Below are 23630 nucleotides of genomic sequence, written 5' to 3' on the forward strand. Positions count from 1 at the left end.
TTAAAAGTGAGAAGTAGAATCTTGTACTCTATTCGATATTTGACAGGTAGCCAGTGAAGGTAGTAGAGAACTGGAGTGATATGCTCGGTGGAAGAGGATGAAGAAGACGGTGTAGCTTTTAAAGATGATTTCCATTGATTGACATCGCAAAGTTTATTTTGGTAATGATTTGTGAATGGTATCTTACCGGTAAAAATACAACACCATTGCTTGTTTTAAAGTAATTTTGGTATTTTTATGGTAATTTACCGGGATTACTTTGAGAAAGGGGCTATTGGGACAGCAGATTGCTGACAGTTTATAACAGACCTTCGTGGTCCAAACTAGGCGAGATGTGACAAGTTGCAAGAGGAGCAATTTGTCTATCCAATCATAGATATCAGAAGATATTTGATGCTTAATGTGAATTGGGAATTCGGTCCGATGATGAGATTTTGCTGTGAGGGTTACAGAACATAATGGAGCAGAAATATAAACCAAGCGATCAACAAAAAGCTCAGTCAGTTGGGACAAAAAAAATCTGATTTAAATGGAAGATGTAACTTTTATCATTTGCCGACTCTGGTAAGGACACGGTGGTGCACTACAGCTCCATTCTGATAGAACTCTTTTTTTCTGTTTTGAGCATTCATTTCTTTATTCCGTATAGACCCATCTATCTCTATTGTGCAGCTGAGCATATGGCAGAATTGTTTTCTTTCTCATGCCTCTCGCTCTCTCTGGCTTTCGCTGTCAAGTCTAGGGCTCAGTGGAAGCTTGTTTTAAAGAGAGGAATAATGGGGAATATAATGGGGGGAGAAAAGACTTGAGAGAGTGGGCTAAGAGCGAGACTGATTGATCGCTGCAGTGAACGCTGGGATTTCTACCTGTGTCTGTGACTGTCAGCATCTATATTCCACAATAGTCAAGTACTTTCATCTGAATTCATCTAATATACAGGATCCCAAGACCACAGTTCAAACACTATCAGAAAAAAACTGTCCTTCCTATCTATCTATCTATCTATCTATCTATCTATCTATCTATCTATCTATCTATCTATCTATCTATCTATCTATCTATCTATCTATCTATCTATCTATCTATCTATCTATCTATCTATCTGTTGAAACATCCAGTTCAGCTGTTGAAAACTCATATTTGTTCATATTTTTGTGGAAACCATTATTCTTTTTTTGTTTTTTGCGTCGTGGCCTAATGGATAGAGAGTCAGACTTGTAACCCAAAGGTTGCAGGTTCGAGTCTCAGGTCCGGCAGGGATTGTAGGTGGGGGGAGTGAATGTCCAGCACTCTCTCCACCCTCAATACCACGACTGAGGTGAGACCCTTGATCAAGGCACCCCCAACTGCGCCGGCTGCCCACTGCGCCCACTAAATGACTGTGCCGTGTGTGTGTGTGTCCTACTCACTGTGTATGTGCACTTGGATGGGTTAAATGCAGAGCACAAATTCTGAATATGGGTCACCATACCTGGCCACACGTCACATCCTTTCCTAAATGTAACTTTGCTGTCACTTTTGATCAGTTTAATGCATCCTTGCTAAATTAAAAGTTTTTTCTTAGATTAAAACTTTTGAATGGTAGTATATAACGGTTTCTACAAATACATTAGGCAGCACAACTGTTTTCAACATTGATAATAATAATAATAATAAAAAATTAAGCAGCACATCAGACAGAAGACTAGAGTAATGACTGCTAAAAATTCAGCTTAGCCTTCTCAGGAATAAATTACATTTCAAATAGAAAACGGTTATTTTCTATTAGAAAAACATTTAACAATATTAGTGTATTTTATTGATTTTTTTTATCAAATAAATGCAGCCTTTGTGAGCATAAGATTTTTTTCAAAATCATTTAAAAATGAATTCCAAAATTTTGATCATAAGTGTGTGTGTGTGTATATACAGTACATACATATATATATATATATATATATATACATATATATAAAACATTTCAGGTGTTGTAGTTACCTGTGTGTATTGCTGAGTGTATTGGTGAGTGTATTCTGCAGGAGTGGTCTCTGAGCTGTATTGACTGGGTGGGTGGGTGGCAGGTGGCAGGACTGCGCTGTACGTCCCAGTGTGCGCCTGCACAGTCTGAGGTTTACTGTTGCAGGGAGCTGCAGGAGAAACACATACATGATGTAAATCAGGGCCTGCTCAGGGACACCCATTTCGAACATCTCTCATACACACACTCTTTATCATCTCTGCTGGTGTGGGCTGTAGCCAGTCTGGCTGTGGCCTTGAGCAGGGAGAGACAAGAGTCAGACAGTCGTACACTGTAAACATTATCGTTGAAATAGAGAGCTGACAGAGAAGAGATACATTCCAAGGTCTGGCAGAAGTGAGTCATCTTCAGTGTGTGCTGTTCTGCACATACCTTGTAATACCACTCCAGGAAGCACACTAGCCAGGTTTAGATATGGGTTGGAAGGCAACTTCACTTCTTTAGGGGGGTCTCCCAACAGAGATGTCTGACAACTGGACTGACTCTGTAGACAGAGATAAAGGAAGTGTGTGAGAGAGGGAGACAACACAATATACTACAGCATTTCAGCATATAGACCACACAGTAAGCCTGAAATCTCCCCTACTTCTACAGACATGAACATACAGCTATAAAGATAAGATGGAATATCTTTGCAATATATTTAACTTATGCATTGTGATGTATTTTTAGCGAAACTGACCATTTAGCACTGAACAATGTAGAGTGGGATCCTCATATAATTTTGAATCCAAAAGGTTTGCGCAAATATAAGCTGCTTTGCTCTTTTCCATACATCAAAAATAGATAGTGTTTCACATTGTCAAGTGTTAAAAATGGGGGAAAAATACATTATAGCTACATGAGCTACATTCCAAGTCTTTAGAAACCATACGGTACCTCTGTCCATTTTCATGGTATGGAAAAATGCAGCTCACACATTCTTCTAAACATCTTCTTTTTCTTTCTCCACAGACATTTCTCCTTTTAAAGCATCTTTGGTTTTTCTTTCACAGATTTCACAAATAAACAGCAATCCAAGAGCAAGGACGCCATGGAAAAGTACTGGCACAGAGTCTGGCATTCATTTCCAATACAGTCACACAGAAGAGAGAGCTCTCCATTAGCCTGTGTAAGGTAATGCAGTGAGTAATCAAGAGCCTGCAGCACTAGTGGTCTGTCATTAGGGCTCAGAACTCTGTCAGACTCTGTACTGAACTCTACTAGGCGTCTGAGTGCTTGTGTCTGAATAAAGACACCTCCACAGAACAGTGGAAATGGAGTTCCAGGAGGTCGACAGAAGCACTTCAGACAGAATCATAAGTATAAGCGAGTGTGTACTTTTCTGTGTTTGGTGTTCAAAGTGTAAAAAAAGGCTGGTACTGCCCTTGCTGTTATTTTTATATAACAATAATAAGTATATATTGTATAGTATGTATATTTCAGAATATGTTTACATTTTAAAAACATAAAAAATACAATATTTTAAAAAGTCTGAGGTCAATAAGAATGTTTTTGAAAGTCTCTTATGCTCACAAATGCTGTTTATTCGATAAAAACAGTGATACTGTGAAATCTTATTACAATTTAATACTGTTATTGAATTGAAACTGTTTAACGGTGTCACATGATCCTCAAAAATCATTCTAATGTGCTGATTTAGTGTTCAGTTAACATTTCTTATTATTATCAATGTTAACAAAAGTTTTGTTGCTTAATATTTGGTGGAAATCCTGATACATTTAAGGAGATTTAAGGATTCTTTGGTGAATAGGAAGTTTAAAAGGACAACATTTATTTTGAAATATAAATTAAATTAATTTAATGCCTCTTGCTGAATAAAAGTATTTAAAAAAATACTGACCTCAAACCTCTGAATGGTAATGAATATAACTTTAAAATAAATATGAATTATATATACTCATTGTTCCAAACCCGTAAGATCTTCGTTTTTCTTCGGAACACAAATGTATGATATTTTGGATGAAATCTGAGAGCTCTCTGTCCCTCCATAGACGACAACGCAACTACCGTATTCAAGGCGAAAAAGTATTCTGTTAGCTTCATAAAATTACAGTTGAACCACTGATGTCACATGGACTGTTTTTACAATGTCCTTACTACCTTTCTGGGCCATAAAACATTTCATAAAGCTCTCGGATTTCATCAAAAATATCTTAATTTGTGTTCCGAAGATGAACGAAGGTTTTAAGGGTGTGGAACGTCATGAATGTGAGTAATTAATGATAGAATTTTCATTTTTGGGTGAACTATCCCTTTAAGAGTTGGCCTGAGCTTGGCAGCCCCTGATCAGTATATGTTGTCACTGTATGGAAAAGAGCAGCATAAATATTCATCAAGATTTGATCTTTTGTGTGCTTTAGAAGAGAAAAAGTCGACAAATGTGAGTAAATGATGGCAAAATCAAGTCTGAGTGAATTATTCCTTTAAAATTTAAACTCTGAAATGTCTCAGATTTCCAAATTTTTGCCCTGAGGTAATAAATCAGAAAAACAAAAAAATAACACCAGGCTTACTGTAACGGAAGTATTAGTCTGCATGCTTGAACTGTGGTGGTTCACTGGAGCTTTGTGTGTTGTACTCCCCAGCAAAGGTCCCAGATTTGGTGCGTTAATTCCAGGGAGGAAGTTTTGCAGTTGTGTTTGGGAGCTTACAGATCCTCCTGTGGTTCCTGGAGGTGCCGGCTGTTTCTCTGGAGCCAGGCATGTCGCAGTGACTCCATTCTGCTCTGCAATGGAACTCGCGTGTGAACGTCCAGGTACATGTGACACCATTCCAGCCCCAGAGTTTCCACCCTGGGACGTGACCGGAGAAGAGTCTTGGCCCAGCTCTATGAACCAGAGAACTTTGTTAAACTACTGCAGTAAAAAAGCTTCCATTCTCAATGCATATAGTGCATACTCTGGAAAACCATAGTTTAGTATTTCAATTTCTACCACACTGTAACACCTGCATGGCACTGATATTCAAATAGAAATGACCCTGCACAAAGGCATACTCTTCAAAGGTCTTCAATGCTTTGATGAATGCCAATACCAGACTTTGCACACACAAACAGACACACGTCTGTATAAAAGTACAAAGGAAGAAATACTGATTGAAGCAGCTGCCTCAAACTGCTTATAATGGGGCTTTCAAACAGTTTGAAGATTTGCATTGCAAATGTCTTTCCCTGAGGTAGCGAATGCGACCTCTGGACCAGGCCTGAGGTTTGTGAGCTTGACCGCCCAACCAGAAGCTCTCACCTGTGGGAGAATCTCCCAGCAAGCCCTTCCCCAGAGGAACCGGTGCTGGAGTTCGAAGACCCAGAACTTTTTGCAGGAGCAGCCGGGAAGGGTCTCCTAAAAGACCTGGGACCTGAAGGGAAATGAAAGAGTGATGAAGGAGAAAAGAGAGCAGACAGGCTATAATAGTCATACGGCGAGTGAAAGATGAAGTACATACAGATGAGATTATAGCTACAAAAATACATACAAATGCATAAAAGAAGATTTATGTCCACGTTATTATTGCATGAATTCCTTTGTTTTTTCACTTAAATTTTCCTGTGGATGGCATTATTATTCTTTAACCAGAACGGAAAAATTTGCATTAAAAATGCCAGTTAGATGTATGGTTATAATACTGCTATATAAAATAAATAATGCTTTTCTCAACAAAAGCTGCAGTTTTCTCATTATTTACAACAGAATTTAATGCAGACCAATAATGTCTTCGCAAAAAAGAACTATGAACACAATTTCAGGCTGTTGTTGAATATCATGCGGGTAAGTGAAATGTGGTGATGTATTTCTTTGTTATGGGTACGTTTGAAACACGTGAACAACACACACAGACCCTCACATTAGTGATCTGCTTGTCTTTGATCTGTAGGAGCTGTTGTTGGGCCATCTGCATGTGAAGAAGATTCTGAAGAACAAGACCGTTTCCTAGGATGGCGCTCTGCATGAGAGAAAGAGAGATTGTTAAACATGCTTCATTATTCTTTTCTATTTATCTGTGAGGCAGTAGCCTATCCTGCAACATATTTCCCTCTAAAGTGTTCATCTTCGCTGTACTACAGCCTTTTTTATCCTTTAATGCAGCTTCTACTTTATTTCTCTAGGGTGTTTCTTTAACTATGAGCACCTTTGGCTTTGTGAACTTTTCAAAATCGTTCACCCGTAAATGAAAATTCTGTCATCATTTACTCACCCTCCACTTGTTCCAAACCTGTAAGAGTTTCTTTCTTTTGCTGAACATATTTTGAAGCATACTGGTAATTAAACAGTTGATGATAGCCACTGACTTCCATAGTATTTTTTTTCAAATCAATGGTTACTGTCAACCGTTTGGTTACTAATATTCTTCAAAATATCTTCTTTTGTGTTTAACAGTGCAAAGAAATTCATACAGGTTTGGAACAACTTGAGGGTGAGTAAATGATGACAGAATATTCTTTTTTTAGTTGAACTATCCCTTTAAGTCAGGCTTGCGAGTGACAGAAAGAGAAGACGAGTACCTGCTGTGCTTTTCCTAACTGTAGCAGCGCTGCAGTCAATGGTGGACGCAGGAAGGGGAGATTGTGAGGTCGACCAAACTTTCCTGATTGGGAACCATTAGATAAAGAAAATTAGAGGCGAGCATTAAAGTAAATAATGTGAAAAGAAACAAGCCCTCAAAATAAGAGAGATGGACATCAGAAATGATGTGGTCGATACTGGTGGCCTATGATTTTTGTCATTCCAAAATAACGGCAAGTTGCTCCGGAATAGGTAGAGAAGTTTAACATTTAATCATGTGCTATATTTAGTGTTGTAATTGTGTGTTCTCTTTAAGCTCCGGCCTCCACTTCTTCCTCAGCTCATTTATTCTCCCACCCAATGAAAAGTTCATTTTAATATATGATTAGGCTTTCATCAAGAGAAAAATCTGCTCGGAATCTACAGTGCTGGTGAACACCGTTACACAGTGAACACACACACATATGCAGAAGTATGAGAGATATTTAATCTCAGAACCTACAATCCTCGCAGGACACATTTTTGGTTCTGTCTGGAAAAGTACTTAAACGTGTTATTCATGAATATTCAATAAATGATTTGCCTAATGAGTAAAGAGATATTTAAGACAGGCACAGAGAGAGAGCTTTACCTCCTCGTTTGGTGGTAGGGTAGGGTCGCATAAGGACCTGGAGAGCAGCAGGATTGGTCATACTGTTGAGGAACTGGGCCAGATTGGGTTCAGGCAGTAAACCTTTCTTATTGCTCAACATCTAAAGGATCACACACACATGACATAAAACATTAATTCATTCATTGATTATTTAAAAAAAACATATCCAAACAAATATTATAAAGAACACAAAATTTTCTTAATCAGATTTTTTTCATAAATATCAGAACATAAATAAAAAAATCTATTTAAATAATTTACTTGGGAATCAAAACTGCATACATTAATAAACATCTTATTCTTAATCATCTTTTTTTTTTATCCAGGCAAGCTTTTCAGTATAATGAAAGTGAATGGTAACTTGTGTGATCAAGCTTAAAAAAAAAAGTGTTCCATTATATCGCAATTCAAAGTAATTTCATGGGAACAGGTTTTCATTCATATCTTTAGTAAATCTTTACATCTATCCCAGATCTCTTGGAGTGTAGTATAATAATTTTTTTTCATGATACATTTCTATAGCTTTTGCCTCATCTTTGAGGCTTGAAAGCTTCAGTCCCTATCCATTGTTTCTTTTTTTCATGCTTCAGATAAGTCTGTAAGACTTACCCCATTGGCAAATCCTTTTCTACTCAAAAAGCATAAACCTCACAAGTTAGTTAGATTTATGTTTTAAATGTGAAAACATTTAGAAATTTAATTGGGTTTAAAAAAAGTTAACTTAAGTTGTTAAACATTTTTTTTTTCCTGAAAAACTTCTATATATCTATATATTTCATGTCAAGTAAATGATGCTTACTAAATAATTGTTCAGGATGTTTACAATTTAAATACAAAATCAAATTAACTTGTAAAAACAAGACAAAACAGATTAACCCTGTAAAGCCTGACATAAAAATATTTTTTTTAAATTCTAGTGCACTAAGCATAAACATGCAATTTGTTGCAGTTACTAATATTTCTATGGCCAAAATGTTTTTTATTTATTTTTTAATAAAAATTAGCTTCTAATGCAAATCAGTAAGATTTGCCAATAATATGTCTCAGTAAGGTGATATTTAAATGCTTTGTTTTAATATCCAAGCTGTAGTTTGTATTGTAGGGGGGAGGAGGGCAAATATATAATACAATGCATTATATATTAATTACATAATGCAAAACAATAATTTAGGGATTATACTTAAGGGGCTTTTATTTGCTAAAAAAAAGAAAAAAAGTATAAAAAGGTCAATCAGATGCTAGAACACATCTAATAAATTGTGTACAAGAGTTTTTTAAGCAAAATTTGATCATGGTGATAATTTAGTGGCCTTAGAAATTGGCATATCAAATATGATACAGTAGGCTTCATAGGGTTAAGCTTTTTTTGCAGAGCTTCCTTGATGTCTTGTCAAATGTTTATCTGGGATGTTTATGTCCCAGTGGTGAGTGAGCATGTGTGAGTGTGTGTATTTGTTGGCATGGGGGAGACGCTTGCAGACATGCGGAACCCCTGATTAGATCTCTGATGTCTGCTAGAGGTGTGGATCCATCCCAACCACACTCCAACTCCATCTGCTGACTACTACTCCCCCACCCACACAGACATCTCCACTTGTGCACATACACACATTGTGCTGCTTTCATACTAGAATGGGTGAAGCCAAGGATGTATCCTCATATTCAGGAATGAGAGGACATAGACGTAATAATTTAAGAATCAGAGGAACGTGGTGGTGATGGCCCTGGGTGAAGCAGCAGATGGGTGGAGTATTTCGGGAGAGGGACTGGAGAGACAGTTAGCCTGTCTCTTCATGAGAATGTCCCATCATGCCCCCTGCCCATAGCTTCAGAAATGGATTAGCAAAGAGCTCTGCTCCTGATGTGTGCTTACAAAGAGCCATAAACTACAGCATTGAAACTTTATTAATGCTTTACAAATTCAAAGCATAGTACATTTTAGAGGTATATAATACGAAGTAATATAAATTAAGTAGGGATGCACTGATACAGATACTAATGTATCATCATGTGTCATTTGGATTAACACTAAATCGTGCATGTAAGTAAAAAACATTAAATGTTGCGTGAAATGTTCTGTATAATAAGTGGTTCCCAGCATCATTACAGGAAAATGTCAAGTGAGTACTGTACCGCAGCACTAGAGAAGCTCTAAATGTTCTGCATTTAAAAATAGGACACATTGATAAAATGAACAGTGAAAGTAACAAAAGCTTGTTATACATTTTAATTAAGAATGAAAATGACTAGGAAATAACTATTTACTAAACAAATTCAGTAAGCAATATGATTTTTTTTTGTTTCTCTACTCAATATTTTAAAAAGTACAAATGCAATAAAAATACAGGCATTAATATTAGCATGTATTAAAAATAAAAGTACAGGTATACTACACTTGACTTGGCACATGAAAAATGTCAAATTTAATAAATAAATCTATTTTACCATTTTACTGTAGTTAGTTTTAAAATGACATTTTATGAATTAATTATAATTTATAACTAATATTTATAACCTTGATTATAGATTATAATCTATAATCCAATATATAGTAAAATTATAATATAATAAATTAACTATAAATATATTAATAATAAGATATAAATGAAAAATAATTTTAAATGATAGTTTTTATTATTTTAAAAGTAATTTAACAATGTTTAAACATGAATAAAGCTGACTTTAAAATAACTTTAATGTGAAAAGTAATAAACAAGAACAAATAACTAAAATCATATTTATTGAATCTACATATATTTAAAAAAAAAAAAATCCTAATAACATAACATCTTTGTTTAAATCAGTTTGACTTTCATTTCTATTAGTTTTTTTTTCTTGTTAGTTTCCACTTCATTTTCTTTACTAAATAAATTCCAAGTGTTCAATCAATCACTGTAACCTTGGCACCACTTTGATTTCACTTAGACATCATTAGCCAACAACTAAACATAAGTTTCCAATTTTATTGGGGTGATTTTTTTCCCATATCTATGATTAGAACCCTAAACAAACTCTATTTGTATTTACATTCATGTGACAATAACTGAGGCACAGCATTGAAAATGATTGATTTGATAGGCATATATCTTTGGACGTTATGCGTATGAGCTCCCAGAGTACTAACCAGTGAAGAAGACAAATGCAGACACCTGCTAGTCCCCAAGCAGTGCTAAAATGACATGCCTACACTCACACGCAAGCACAACGTCCCGTCAGACTGAGGATGAGTGGGTAGGCGTGTCTCAGATACAGACAGAGTGGCTCGGAGGGGTGGACTTCATGAGAAATGTCAGCTTGCATTTGCTCTATTTGGCTTGATACTTTTTGTTGGAAAAAGGGGAAGTGTGTGTGAGAGAGAGAGCGAGAGAGAGAGAGAGGGAGAGAGGCAAGAGAGAACAAGAGGAGCAAAGCCATAAAGCACTGTATTAAAGTCCCCATGAAATCAAAATTGCACTATTGTGGCTTTCAGTTCAGGTTTATCAGCTTTGAAGTCTTATATGCTCTTGTTCTCCTAAAAGTTGACAAAATTACCAATAAGCATGTACATTTGAATTGAAAAAGAGAAAGAGATAAGCTCTTTGATATATCCTGCTCCATTTTCCTGTTTCAATAGGACAAATGCCAACACAAGAATGGAAATGTGTGTCCATGAAACTGTTTCATAGACATATTCCACATTTAAAAGACCTTTCAGAACTGGTAGTCAGATACTTTATTGTTCTCCAATACTTTATTGTTCTTTATTGTTCAAAAAGCTGAATGTTGAACAATTAAATCAATTAATGTTCAGATATAACATCCTGCTCTGCCAACAATATACTGCATCTGTCTACAGAATTAAGTCTCGAATTTGAAAAGAAGTGAATTCAATGAAAGAAAAAACCTGTTTTAACAAAACCTCAATGAGAACCACTACTTTAGACATGAAAGAACATGACTCTCTCTCTCTGTGTGTGTGTGTGTGTGTGTATGTATGAGCAACCAAAATGAGTATTACCGTACCATATTTTGTTGTATATAGTTTTAATAATAAAATTAATAATTTTATTTAGCAACGATGCATTAAGTGAAAGTAAAGACTTATATTGTTACAAAAAAATCTATTTCAAATAAATGTTATCCTTTTGAACTTTCTAGTCATGCTGAAAAATGGTTTCCACACACAAAAAGAAAACTGTTATCAGCACTGATAATAGTAAGAAATGTTTCTTGATCAAAAATATGCATATTAGAATGATTTCTGAAGGATTATGTGAAGCTGACTACTGAAAAATAGATTAAATAATAAAAAATATTATTTTCATATATTCAAATAGAAAACAGTTATTTTAAATAGGGATTATATTTCACAATATTACTGTATCATGTTTTGTATTATCAAATAAATGCAGCACTGATAAGCATAAAAGACTTCTTTAAAAATTCACTGAAAAATCAAACCGATCCCAAATGATTGAATGGTAATATATATATTAAATATAATATGACACAAGATATGAATAGATTTCAAACCTTTGTTAAGAAGTCCAAGGAGGGAATTTATAGCTAAAGTCAAGTCTTAATCATTAGCTCTCCATCATGGACAGCAAGCTAAATAATATGCTTAACTTTATCTTACTAAAGGATTAATGGAAAATGTAAACCAGACTGCATTAAACACAGATTTACCTGCAGCAAGAATAAACATGGGTTGTGTCGACCACAATGTGTATTATTTAGTGAATTATTGTATGCCAAGGGCATGAAACCAAATAATTAAAGATACGTTTAGAAACCAAATACTCAAACTAAGATAATCGGAGTCCTGAAGTAAAACCTGTGTTTTAGAGAATATCAGTTAGTGCTCAACACCACTGACAGTGTCATCAGGACAGGCTGCTGGTTTATGTGGTTCTGTCCAGCATGATGAATATAGCCCTGCGGTTTATTTCAGGCCTCGGAAATGCAGCGGAGATCTGGAGATGTCTGAAACAGCAGGGTTTGTATGAATACTGTAATTAAACTGTCACCACTGCTGTTTCACACATGCACGTGTGTGTGTTAATGCTTCTGGATGAATATGTGAGAAACACTCTCGTTGCTTGCTATGTGGCGATAAAGAGAATGTCAGTGATCCCTTGTGAGCGTGCACATCACTCACCACTCCCTGAGCAGCAATGAGGGCAGCGAGAGTGCTGCGTCCAGAGGTTCCTGGGGGACAGAGAGACAGACGTATCTCCTGACCCTGGATCAGCTGTCTGTCCATCTCCAGCAGCATGGCTTCAGCCTGCTCTGCCGTCTCATACTCCACCACAGCGAAACCCCGCACTGGACTTCCCTCATCCTGAGCCAGCTGCAACACACACACACAGTGTTTGGAGATCAACAAATCTTTCCAAAGGCATGTGATTGTGGTGCATCATTACAATCCAATTTTCTCTCAGTTCTTGCGAAGGATGATTATTTTATGAAACCAAAAAATGAACAATTTCATTAAAATTCTCAACTGGATGCATCCTAAATAATGGAAGCAAAATTTATCTGCAGATATGAGCTCCGCTGGGTTGTGCAGAGCCTTAAGGAACCCACTGATCTGTGTCTTCTGGAGTTGATTTGTGAGTTGCTTGCAGCTAAAGGATGTGGTTAATGATTGTGACATTCTGACATGAGAAATAAAACCCCCACTGCATATTAAGCACTACTTTGATATTAGAACAGAAACTGAGGTTTAATTATTGAGTATTTTTCCTTGTGGCAAACATGAAGATTTCTGTTTATTGATACTGGTGTGCATTTTGAGACAAAATAAAGGCACTGATATATTTTAAGATCAGCCAGAGCAAGTTTCTTTTAGTTGAAACAGCTCAGACTTAGATTTTAGTCTGGGATTAGGCTTAAGCCTTGTCTGTGAAACCGGGGGTAAGTGTTTTCATAAGTGTGTAAACCAAGCAGCATATCACAGCATATCATCTTTGCTGAGTCATTGAGAAACGTTGTGCCTTACTACAGTAGCTTCATGTCAGGAACAGAGATGACGTCATTTCATGCTTTCATTAATCCAGACGTGTCCAGATCTAAAACTAGACTCTGTCTGTGGGAGAATGTTCTGTGTTCCAGCAGGCAAGTCAATTCCTTGTTTATAGTTATTTCCATGACTCTGGTTGGGGTGAAGAGAGATCTGGCTTTGTTTTACATTTGAAAAAGAAATATGAATGATCTTTCAAATTTGAAATACAACATCTCAATGTCACTTAAGCCACACTTAGAGATGCATGAACGTTATTGCAGTAGGTAACAAAATATCTGAGACCACTATACCCAAGACACATGTTAAATCAACTCGCAATCAAGCGTATTTAACGGTAAATTGATTCACCATCAAAAAAACTTACACATGCACACAAGCCTACTTGCAAATATGCTAAAAACTCTCTAATTCCCAGCACAATTACCAGGCAGTGTTTTGAATCTCACAGTCCTTATGAGGAACCACACAGGGAATCCAGAACATTTACAAGGTGAGCTTGAGTAAACACACAAACACACACACACACACTCTCCAGATGTGTTGAGAGGTGTTGACTTTCATCTATGTGCGTCATTTTGTTGAACTGGCCTCAAGGGAGTCCAGCGTCGCCTCATCAAAACATCTCCACTGACTGCCAGGGACTCATCAATGGAAAGAACTGCCTCCTCTATCCACTCCTTCATCATGTTCGGCTTAAAGCTACGTTTGTTCCATGCCTCTTAGATAGTCTGGATCATGTTCTAAACACTAACCTCAAATTCAGTCGATTCAGAACAGTCAGGACTCCTGTGCTTAATTCAAACTGATTACAAACTTCATTACAAAGAATCACGGTCCCACTTTATATTAGGTGGCCTTAACTACTATGTACTTACATTTAAATTAATCATTTGGTACAATGCACTTATTTTGTACATACATGTTTTTACATTGTACTTATATTTTTAAAAATACCTATATATAATTACATCTGTAATTAATTTATGTAATTACATTTATAATTACACTGTTGACCCATCCCTTAAACCTTAACCCACCTTTAAACCTACCCATACCACCAAACCTGTCCCTAACCTTACCCGTATCCCACCTCAATAGCAGCAGAAGTGTTTTGCAATAGAATATGAACACAGTAAGTACATTGTACTTGTTTTTTGATGTAAGTACATAGTAGTTAAGGCCACCTAATATAAAGTGTGACCAGAATCACACTAATCAAATGTTTTGTTGTTTTATACTGATCATTTCTTTTATTTGTGAATTAGCGAGAACAACTGATAAGAACTTTATGTTGACCTGTTTAGTGTCAATATATTACAGTGGTGCCTAAAATTGTTACAACACTTGGCATATTTAACCCTAAAAGGGCTGGCGTATCCTAGGGGTTACAAATATTTAAGAAGCTGTGGGGAGAAGCAGTGAAATTGTAGGTCTTATATCTTCTTATTTCTTTCATTTTGAAAGCGTGTTTGTTTTAGGGGTATAAATCAAGATATAAAAACATATATATATAGACTCTGTGATTGTTGGAAATCGTTCTGAAAGTAGAGGGTTCCATATTTGGTGACTGTTTTTTAATAGAAGTGATATTGTGACAGAAATTGACTGATTTATGACAGAAAACAGCATCGAAAAATTCAATAGAGTTATTTTTAGTATAGTGCCCAAACAAAATCTCAAGAACCACAGTTTTTGTGATATCAACTTTTAATATGGAAAATAATTTGGTTAGACATATGGCTTTGAGTTTTATAGCAATTTTAGAGTGCAAAATATTTTTAAAAATATTTATTTTATATAAAATAAAAAATTGTATACTACATTATCATTACTGAAAACTTAAACTTGTATAACGTTTTTATACTTTCTTTTTTTGAAACGCATTCCCTTCAGCAATAATTTGTTACGTGTCTTCTTTAAAAAGAAACCAACCTTAGGTCTGTATTCCAAAGCGTTCAAGAATTTCAAGCATTGATAAACAAATGATCTGTTTTCAGTGAATTCATACCCCCAAAGCAGAGACGTATCCTGGGGGATACAAACATTAAAATCAAAACACGAGTCAAGTTTAGAAAAAAAAATCATGAAATTGTATAATTGGAGTCCCAATAAGATGGGAAATAGCAATAAATAAATTTTTTGATGTCTCTTTATGATTTTGCCCTTTTTAGGGTTAAGAGGTTTCAGTTGTTTATGTTGAATTGGCCATTACAATACCCATAAAACAAACTATTGCCAGAACTACTGTACCTTCGACGGAAGGAATCTGCTGGAACACTGAAAATGATGGACTGGCCCCCTCAAAGTTCAGACCTCAAACTCATCGAGCAAATATGGGGCGAGTTGGAAAATAAACTGGACAGATCTATTGTACATTCAAAGGAAAGCCTTTGGCATGAGTTGCAGAAGGTATGGGTTAACGTTAGTGTTGAAGTTCTCAGGAAATATTTTGTCACTATGCCAATATATAGTGTCGATATACAGAGAGATGTGCTGCTGTAATTTCTGCAAAAGGTGGACATACCAAATATTAAAGTTAAAAGTGGATAAAAACAGTACGACTCACTTCATCTGATATTTATTGTGCTCATAGCAACCATCTGCATGTTTCATGAACATTATGAAATTTCAGATCTGTCAAGTGTTCTAACAATTTTGGCCACCACTGTATATATTTTTTTGCTGCTCAATCTCTTTATCATTTAAGTCCATGATTTAGAATGATGCCTCCTGTGCTTAATTCAGACTGATTCACTTTAATTCATTACAAAGAATCAAACTAATCAAGTGATTTGTGCACATTTTGTGCTGTTAATTTCTTATATCTGTGCAAGGATAAATCAAAGGAACATTGTTAACTTGTTTTATGTCGATATATTATACATTTCATGTCACAGCGCAGTCTCCTTCTCAATTGATTCAAACCATAATTCAGAAAGATGGCTCCTTTGCTTGATTTTAAGTGATACTCCTGAAAAACAGTGCAGTAAACACTGCTGCACAGCCTTCACACAGCCGGAGAGAAAGAAAGAGATAGATGAAGAAAGAAAGGATGAAGGTTGAATCGAGGGACTCTATAAAGCAAGGGGGTGGAAGAAACTGATCAGCTATTGGCAGTTTCTCTGTTGGAAATGAGACTCCTGAGGGAACACAGATAGAGGAAAGAGAGGCTGAGAGAGAGCTCTGGAGAGTGAGTGAATGAATGAACAGATAATGTCCTAGTGACAGCAAAGAAGATGGAAAATAAGGAGCGCCGAAGAAGAGAAAGGATGTTGAGAGAATGTGAGATGAAGACGGGCTGATTAGAGGACAGCCATAAAGGATGATAGAAGCAAAAAGGGAAACACAGTCAGATTCAAAGCGGGACCTTATACATGTACACATGCACAGACATGAATACATACATGCTGGTGAGAATGGAGGAAACCATGAATCTGTAATATGTACTAGTGTGGCCTGGATATTTCTTTCACACTGTCACACACACACACACACAGGGCGTACGTCCTTGGCAGTAATAAGTGGTGCGGTATGTCTCGGAGGAACCCGGGCTTATCTGTGCCAGTTATAATGCAGTCAGGACAGCGTATGTAAAAGTCTAAATATAGAGAAGGAAAAGCATTCGTCATTTGGAAGAGTGTCAAATATTTGTGTGTGTGTCCGTTCGAACACTACGCTGAATCCACACCATTCCCAGAGGAAAATTTTACTGCTCTCCTATAGCTCAGCAGTTTTCAGTTTTGTTTCATTTAAATGTCAACTCAGATATTTCATCTAAAATTCCTTAAAATGAATAGAGCAGAGAGCAGAAAACAGCAATGATGAAACATGTGAATATGATTGAAATAGTCAAATATAAAAGAACAAATTCTGTGGATGTTACCAAACTTTCAGAGTTATTTGTGAAAATGTAAATTAACTTAAAGCGGCACCTAGAGTTGAACGGGTGTGTAATTGCTCGAGTAGCAGGTGGCTCCATCCCACCAAATTCAGTTTCTCTGTGTTTTATTGTTTTTGATGCCCAAATAAATTTAGAAGAATACAGTAAAAGAAGCAAATGAGACAATCATTGCCATACAAGAACAGAGCTATACAATTAATGTGCACTAATGCAGATCATTTGTTTTTGAAAGAATTTGATTGAGTTCACAGATATTTCAACCGATAAGAGATGATTTCCACTCTAATAGGAAAGCAATCTTTACAGTATGCTTCAATAAATAGTGCTCTTAAAGAGTTATTTTTTCTACCTTTAGTGCTACCTTTAAACCAGTGATTAAGTATTTATTATTGGCCAATGCAATACATTTGAAAAAATCCCTAATATCAGTTAATAACAGGTACATTGCACATCCCTTGAGTACTGGAACCTCTGAATTTTGATTTCAAACATTAATCAAAGTTTTGAGATTTTTAATGTTTCTATAATGTATTTTAATATTTTTTTAAATATAGTTTATTCCTGTGATTGTAAAGCAGAATTTTCAGCAGGTATTAATCCAGTATTCAGTGATAAGATCTTTCAGAAATCATTTTAATATGCTGATTTGGTGCTCAAGAAACATTTCCTATTATTATCAATGCTGAAAACAGCTGTTCTGCATAATATTTTGGTGGAAATATTTTTTAGGGTTTCTCTGATAAACAGATAAGTTAGATTAAGTAGTAGATAATAATAGATCAATAAAAAAACAGCATTTAATAAAAAAACTAAAGTCTTTTTGTCACTTTCATTCAATTTAATGGATCCTTCTTGAATAAAAGTAAAAATTAATTGAAAAAAAATCTAAATTTTGAATGGTAATGTACATGTGAAATTTTGAAAAATCTAAGAAGCAGGAAACATAAGAAAGGTCTCTATTTGCTCTCCATTTAGTTTTGGAAAAATCTCATATTAAAAAGATTATGTTTGTAATTTGTCTTTTTTATGGGCTTCCTCTGTTTCATGTTCCTGCTTTTAAAACGCCCACCTATTCAGACTCTCAAATTTGCACACAAACACACACATAAACAAACATCCCCAGATGAGCTTGTTACATCTCTTGTTTCAAAAAAACCCAGTAAAAAGAGAAATGGAATACGAAAAACAGATATTTAGAGACATAAAAAAAAAAGAAACTGTCACCACCCAGGGCTCTTATCGCAGCCAAAACACCACACACACACACAGACTAGCAAAATCAAACAGGAAGTAGATTTGTATGTATATGATGACAGGCTTCTGTATGACAAATTGGAGCATAAAACATTTTCAGTAAACCTGCTGAGCTGCGCAAATGGTAAAGTGCTCTCTCTTGGCCCAAATTGATTCTGTCATGAGTCTACTATATCCTGGAGGGCACTTGACACAAATCTAACACAATAATGATGCTCCATGAGTTTCCTGTGATAGGCCTTATATGTACAAAAACTTTACTAGGCAGGAAGGAGAGAGTGGTCAGGTGTCTATATATATGGTGCAGTCACACTTACTACAGTCTTGCACAGCCAGACCTTCATCACAACTTTCACTGTTCAAGAACCACCCATGAAGCCATCCGACAGACATGTAAAGCAGCCAATCACGCTTTGTTTTGAAGTGAAAATGTAAAGTCAATGTTCCTACAATAACAGACCGGCGTACAACTACTAAAATAATCATTCAATAATGTCATTAGATCATGAGATCATTGTCACAGTTGTAAAAACAACGGCTTTGTTCTTCTATGAGAGGGTTTGGAGTCGCGGCACACAAGTCTCTCAGAAACCGTGCAGAATTCAACCAGATGACCACTTCAAAATTCCTGAAGTGTTTCCCATTTTGCCAGTAGTCTGTGGGCATGATGTCTGAGGCTGAGACTACACCCACTGAGATGTCAACCGCCAGCCATTACTGACCTCAGGCCAGAAAAATCAATACAGCAACCACTTCCATTTAAACACACAAACAGTAGAAAGTAAACCATAAAGTACTCCATTAAAAGCAAATATTGTATCTGGATGTCTACATGGCGTGTTCCCTCTGGCTTGGACATGTTCTATTTCCTCTTATAAATGGCTGACCTTTGAGAGCAATAGAAAGACCCCAGTGGGATTCGGAGAAAAAAGGCAGTATGAATGAAAGAATAATGTCAAGGCAGTGGTGAATTATGAAAAAAATTCAGCCTTACAGTATGTAACTTGGTATAAGTTTTTTGGGAAGAAAATAAGAAAATGTAGGCAGTGTTTGCCCATACTAAACCATCTCTACGGCCCCCAGTGATCTCTTTAAACTGCCCAAAGTCACAAGAGTCCACCTTGAGAAGATGTTCTAATGCTTAGATATGGCTAGATAGAAGGTCAAAATTACAGTTTCAGTGCAGCTTCAAAGGGCTATAAACGATACCAGACGATGAATTCAACGATCGGTCATAAAAAAAAAAAATAAAAAAAATTATATGCTTTATAAACACAATCCGCGTTCGTGACTTTGAAAAGGTCACGCTTGACGTAGGATCCATCTCATCTTCTCCTCCAAGTTAAAAATCGTCCAACATCGTTGTTTTACCTTGGAAACTCGTTGAGTTGTAACTCCCTTTTTTTGTAAACGGCGTTTGACTTAATATTTACACGTTCAACTTGTAAACACTGACTCGGTGCTTCCGCCTACGTCAAGCGTGACCTTTTCAACGTCATGACCGCGTATCGCAGAACAGGCAAGCATTTGTGTTTATAGAGCATATACATTTTTATTTTATTTTTTTACATGACCGATCGTTTAGCTAGATAAGACCCTTATTCATTGTCTGGTATCGTTTATAGCCCTTTCAAGCTGCACTGAAACTGTAAGTTTGACCTTCAACCGTTTGGAGTCCATTCACTATATGGAGAAGATTCCTGGAATGTTTTCATCAAAAACCTTAATTTCTTTTCGACTGAAGAAAGAAATACATAAACATCTTGGATGACATGGGGGTGAGTAAACTATCAGGAAATTTTCATTTGAAAGTGAACTAATCCAGAACCATTGCTATTACATAAATTGACTTGGTGACTCTCACAAACATATTGTTTCGATAAGAAGAATCCAGAAAACAGCTCTCCTGTCTCCATATTAATGCATTTACTGTTGTTAGATAAACAACATAGCGAACACAAAACTGTAATGGCTGTTTGAAAACATGCAAATACTGTTTAACGTCCTTTCTTCTCTGTAACAACCAGGTGTCAAAAACGGAAATTGAATTTGCATTTTTATCCAGACAGTATGCTATATTTATCTGCACTGGTATAGTAAACCAGTGGTGTTATTGTTAACCAAAACTAAAGCTTTTAAATAAAATAACTTCAAACAAATATTAGATGAAACACTTAGAAACTTAGAAAAACAAAAATAAGAAATGTTGTCAAACTAATGTAGCAACTAACTGTAATTAAATAAGTTTTATCACAACAACTAAAACTAAAATTGAAATAAAAAATAAATTAAAGCTAAACTGAAGTATTCAAAATAATAATAGAAAATCAACAAAAGCACATAACAAAATTACTTAAACTAAAATTAAATTAAATTCAATATATTAAAATATTGTATCATAATAGTATATAGTTAAGAGTAAAATTACACTGGTCTAAGCAGACAAATTGTATTTGTAAACATGTATCATGTTGAACATCTTTATATACCAAGTAGAAACATCACAACCTGGTAATAAAACAATGACAGATATATGCATACACAACATGCAAGCACTAAACCAAAGTGATATAATAAAAAATAAGAGCAGTGCAAAAATGCATGTACAGCAAAACAATAAGGGATAAATTTGAAAGCATGTCAATCCAAACATCTAAATGGATGTATACATTTTTCAAATGACCTACATGTGGCCATTAATAATGCAGCAGCATTAAAAATCACATCACTTAATCTGTACGATCAATTTGAATATTTTTAGACATTAAACATTCATGGTTACTTATATTAAAAGTATATACTGTGTGCGTCTTCATATTCCATCTTTAAGAAGGAAGTTGTCTTAAAAAGTGGCATGTTTGTTTGTGGGTGTGTTATGACAGCCTTCAAAATCTACTGAGGGTGTCAGGTCACGGGTCAGCAGATGAGTTGACCTTCATATCAGCCGAAAGGAAACATAAAGATAAACTCAGAGACAAACAGAGAGCAGACAAAGAGAGGGAGGGGAAGGAATGAAGAAAGAAAAACAGAAAACAGCAATAACAAAATCATAATTCTCCACTTGCGATGAATCACATCCAACTAAATATATCTGGATGCACTGTGTGTGCGTCCAGCTGTCAGTCTTTGTGTGTATGTGAGTCCCTCGTATGTGCCAGGGTCAGAATATGCCCATCATAGACGCGCTGAGTCATCTAATAACATAACTGCAGCTGTCTTTCTCTAAAAGAAAGGCAAAAGGAAGAGAGTTGACAGAAGGGAGGGGGACTGCGAAATGAATGAGTGACAAGGTGAGATGTAAAAGAGAAAAAAAGATGCATTTTCAAACATCTATTAAAGCCGACATTTCCTGTCAACTAAACTCAAGAGTTTTGTCACGTCATATCACACCATAGTAGTTTTGAGAAAAACACTTCTGCATCATGTGTGTAGAGTCAAACATGACCTCGTCATCTCTCGAAATGAGAACTATGATCAAGCTAACCTGACTTTAAGCCAGTAAAAGTCATTTACTCACCCTCATGTCAGTATGACTTTGCTTCAAGGAACACTAAGGAGATATTCTGCCTCATAATTGGTTCTTGTGTGGTTTGTGATCAACTGAGACATCCCAGGTATATGCACAGTGTGTGTGAATAAGATTTAAGTGTTTTAACAAATAAATCAAATTGATAAAAAACACCACTACTGAGCAATTTGATTAATAACTGATTAAAATACTCTGATTAACAATGAATTAAACAACTGTTAAAATTCATTTGTAATATCGTTTTTCTGTTGTATCACTTCAATAATGTCATCTATGCGTTAGTGGATACAAGTTGTCTAGTTAAACTTCATAAATAGTGAACAGCTGGCTCATTTAGTTTAATTCACATCTAGTTCATTTGCAGTTTATTTGAATTTCAATGAAATAAGCAAAACAGCAGTCTAGAAAAATTGTAAAAGTGAAACTGAGGGTAAATTTATATATACATATTATATAGTTTGGGGTGGTGAAATGGTCTGCTGTTTTTGTGTTTTACTTTTAAATTGATCAACCGCCTGAAAAGGTTTGAAAACCACTGCGCTGTTACAACAGAAGGACTGAATAAACCCTGAAATAACTCCATATATCTAAACAGCTGCGTTGAAGAACTCCAATTAGGAGAACACATTACTAGAGTCACTCTTTCCAATCATCATCCAGTTTTAAAAAAAGCTTTTAGATCATTAAAAACCTCCTAAATATTGATGAGACATTTTCTGTCGACATGAGGCACATTTTGCATCTTATTTCCCAGCATCTCCTGCACAGAAATGAGCTGAATCACTGGCGCAGTTCATCGAGTTATCTCATTCCTGTACAGTAGTGGGGGCGGCAATATTCAGAGAGCTCCATTATTGATTCTTGAAGCAAAGCTTGAGTATTAAAGAGGCCTGAGAGCACAGTGATGCAATTTGAGGTCAAAGTCCTGAGAGCTTGATGAATCTCAAACACTCCAGCAGATGGTGTGGGTTTAGTGCTGCTGCAAAGCTTTGTGAGATTGAGAGGGTGTAGCGTATTGATTTCTGTGTTGGCCTTAACTGTAGATCTAAAGTCAGTGTTGCCCTTTAGCATTAATGGTTTTGATTAGGATGGAGGTTGAGGAAACCGTATCCTGCATTAGCACTTAAAGGCAGTTTTCCTGGGCGGTATTGATTTCTGGAGAAGGTTTGCATGGTGAAAAGCTCCCTCTTATTAACACAGTGGAGACAGTGAAGTGAAGGCTGGGTAGGGTTTCCACACAAGTCCTCATCACCAAGTCTGGCAACAGAACTCAACCTCTGAAGCCACAATCAGATCATCAGTGCTTCTCTAATGACTAGGTTTGGAACAGAAAAAAACGGGTTGCATTCAGAAACGGTTCCAAAAAATTACTGGAACCAAATGATGGTAATGAAGAAATGTGTGACCAGTGTAGTCTGATTCCTGAACTAATTACCCTTATGAGCCATTTCTGATTAAAATTAATGAGTTTAATTTCTTTTCTTCAATCAGAAAAATCCATTGCAGTGTACTTGGATTCCCAAATGAACTACACTTATAAACCGTTTTTTAGCCAAATTCAAATCAAGGCATATTTCTGAAAGAATGATTCTTATGATTATCTTCTGATTTTTTAAGCAAGTCAAAAACATACCATGCAATTAGGCGTATACCGTCCACACGAAGACGGTATACGCATACATTTTTTACCGTATAGGCATTTCGTCCACACGAATCCGGCGTTTTCGAAGAGTGAAATATTTCACTCTTCGAAATATTTATCCACCCT

At 35.9% G+C, this 23630-nt stretch overlaps 1 protein-coding gene across 1 annotated transcript in view; it reads right to left on the reverse strand.

Moving 5' to 3' along the window:
- The window catches only part of LOC306844855 (ribonucleoprotein PTB-binding 2-like), a gene marked incomplete at its 5' end in the record, with an annotated part of 66261 nt that overhangs the window by 10593 nt on the left and 32038 nt on the right, over window positions 1-23630 (reverse strand). Inside the window, 8 exon segments of the mRNA XM_079377270.1 lie at window positions 1978-2126; window positions 2390-2501; window positions 4534-4847; window positions 5263-5374; window positions 5861-5959; window positions 6519-6601; window positions 7151-7271; window positions 12312-12503. Coding sequence (XP_079233396.1) covers window positions 1978-2126; window positions 2390-2501; window positions 4534-4847; window positions 5263-5374; window positions 5861-5959; window positions 6519-6601; window positions 7151-7271; window positions 12312-12503 — 1182 coding nt within the window.

This window comes from Barbus barbus, assembly GCF_936440315.1.
Source record: "Barbus barbus genome assembly, chromosome: 25".
NCBI classification, from domain to species: domain Eukaryota; kingdom Metazoa; phylum Chordata; class Actinopteri; order Cypriniformes; family Cyprinidae; genus Barbus; species Barbus barbus.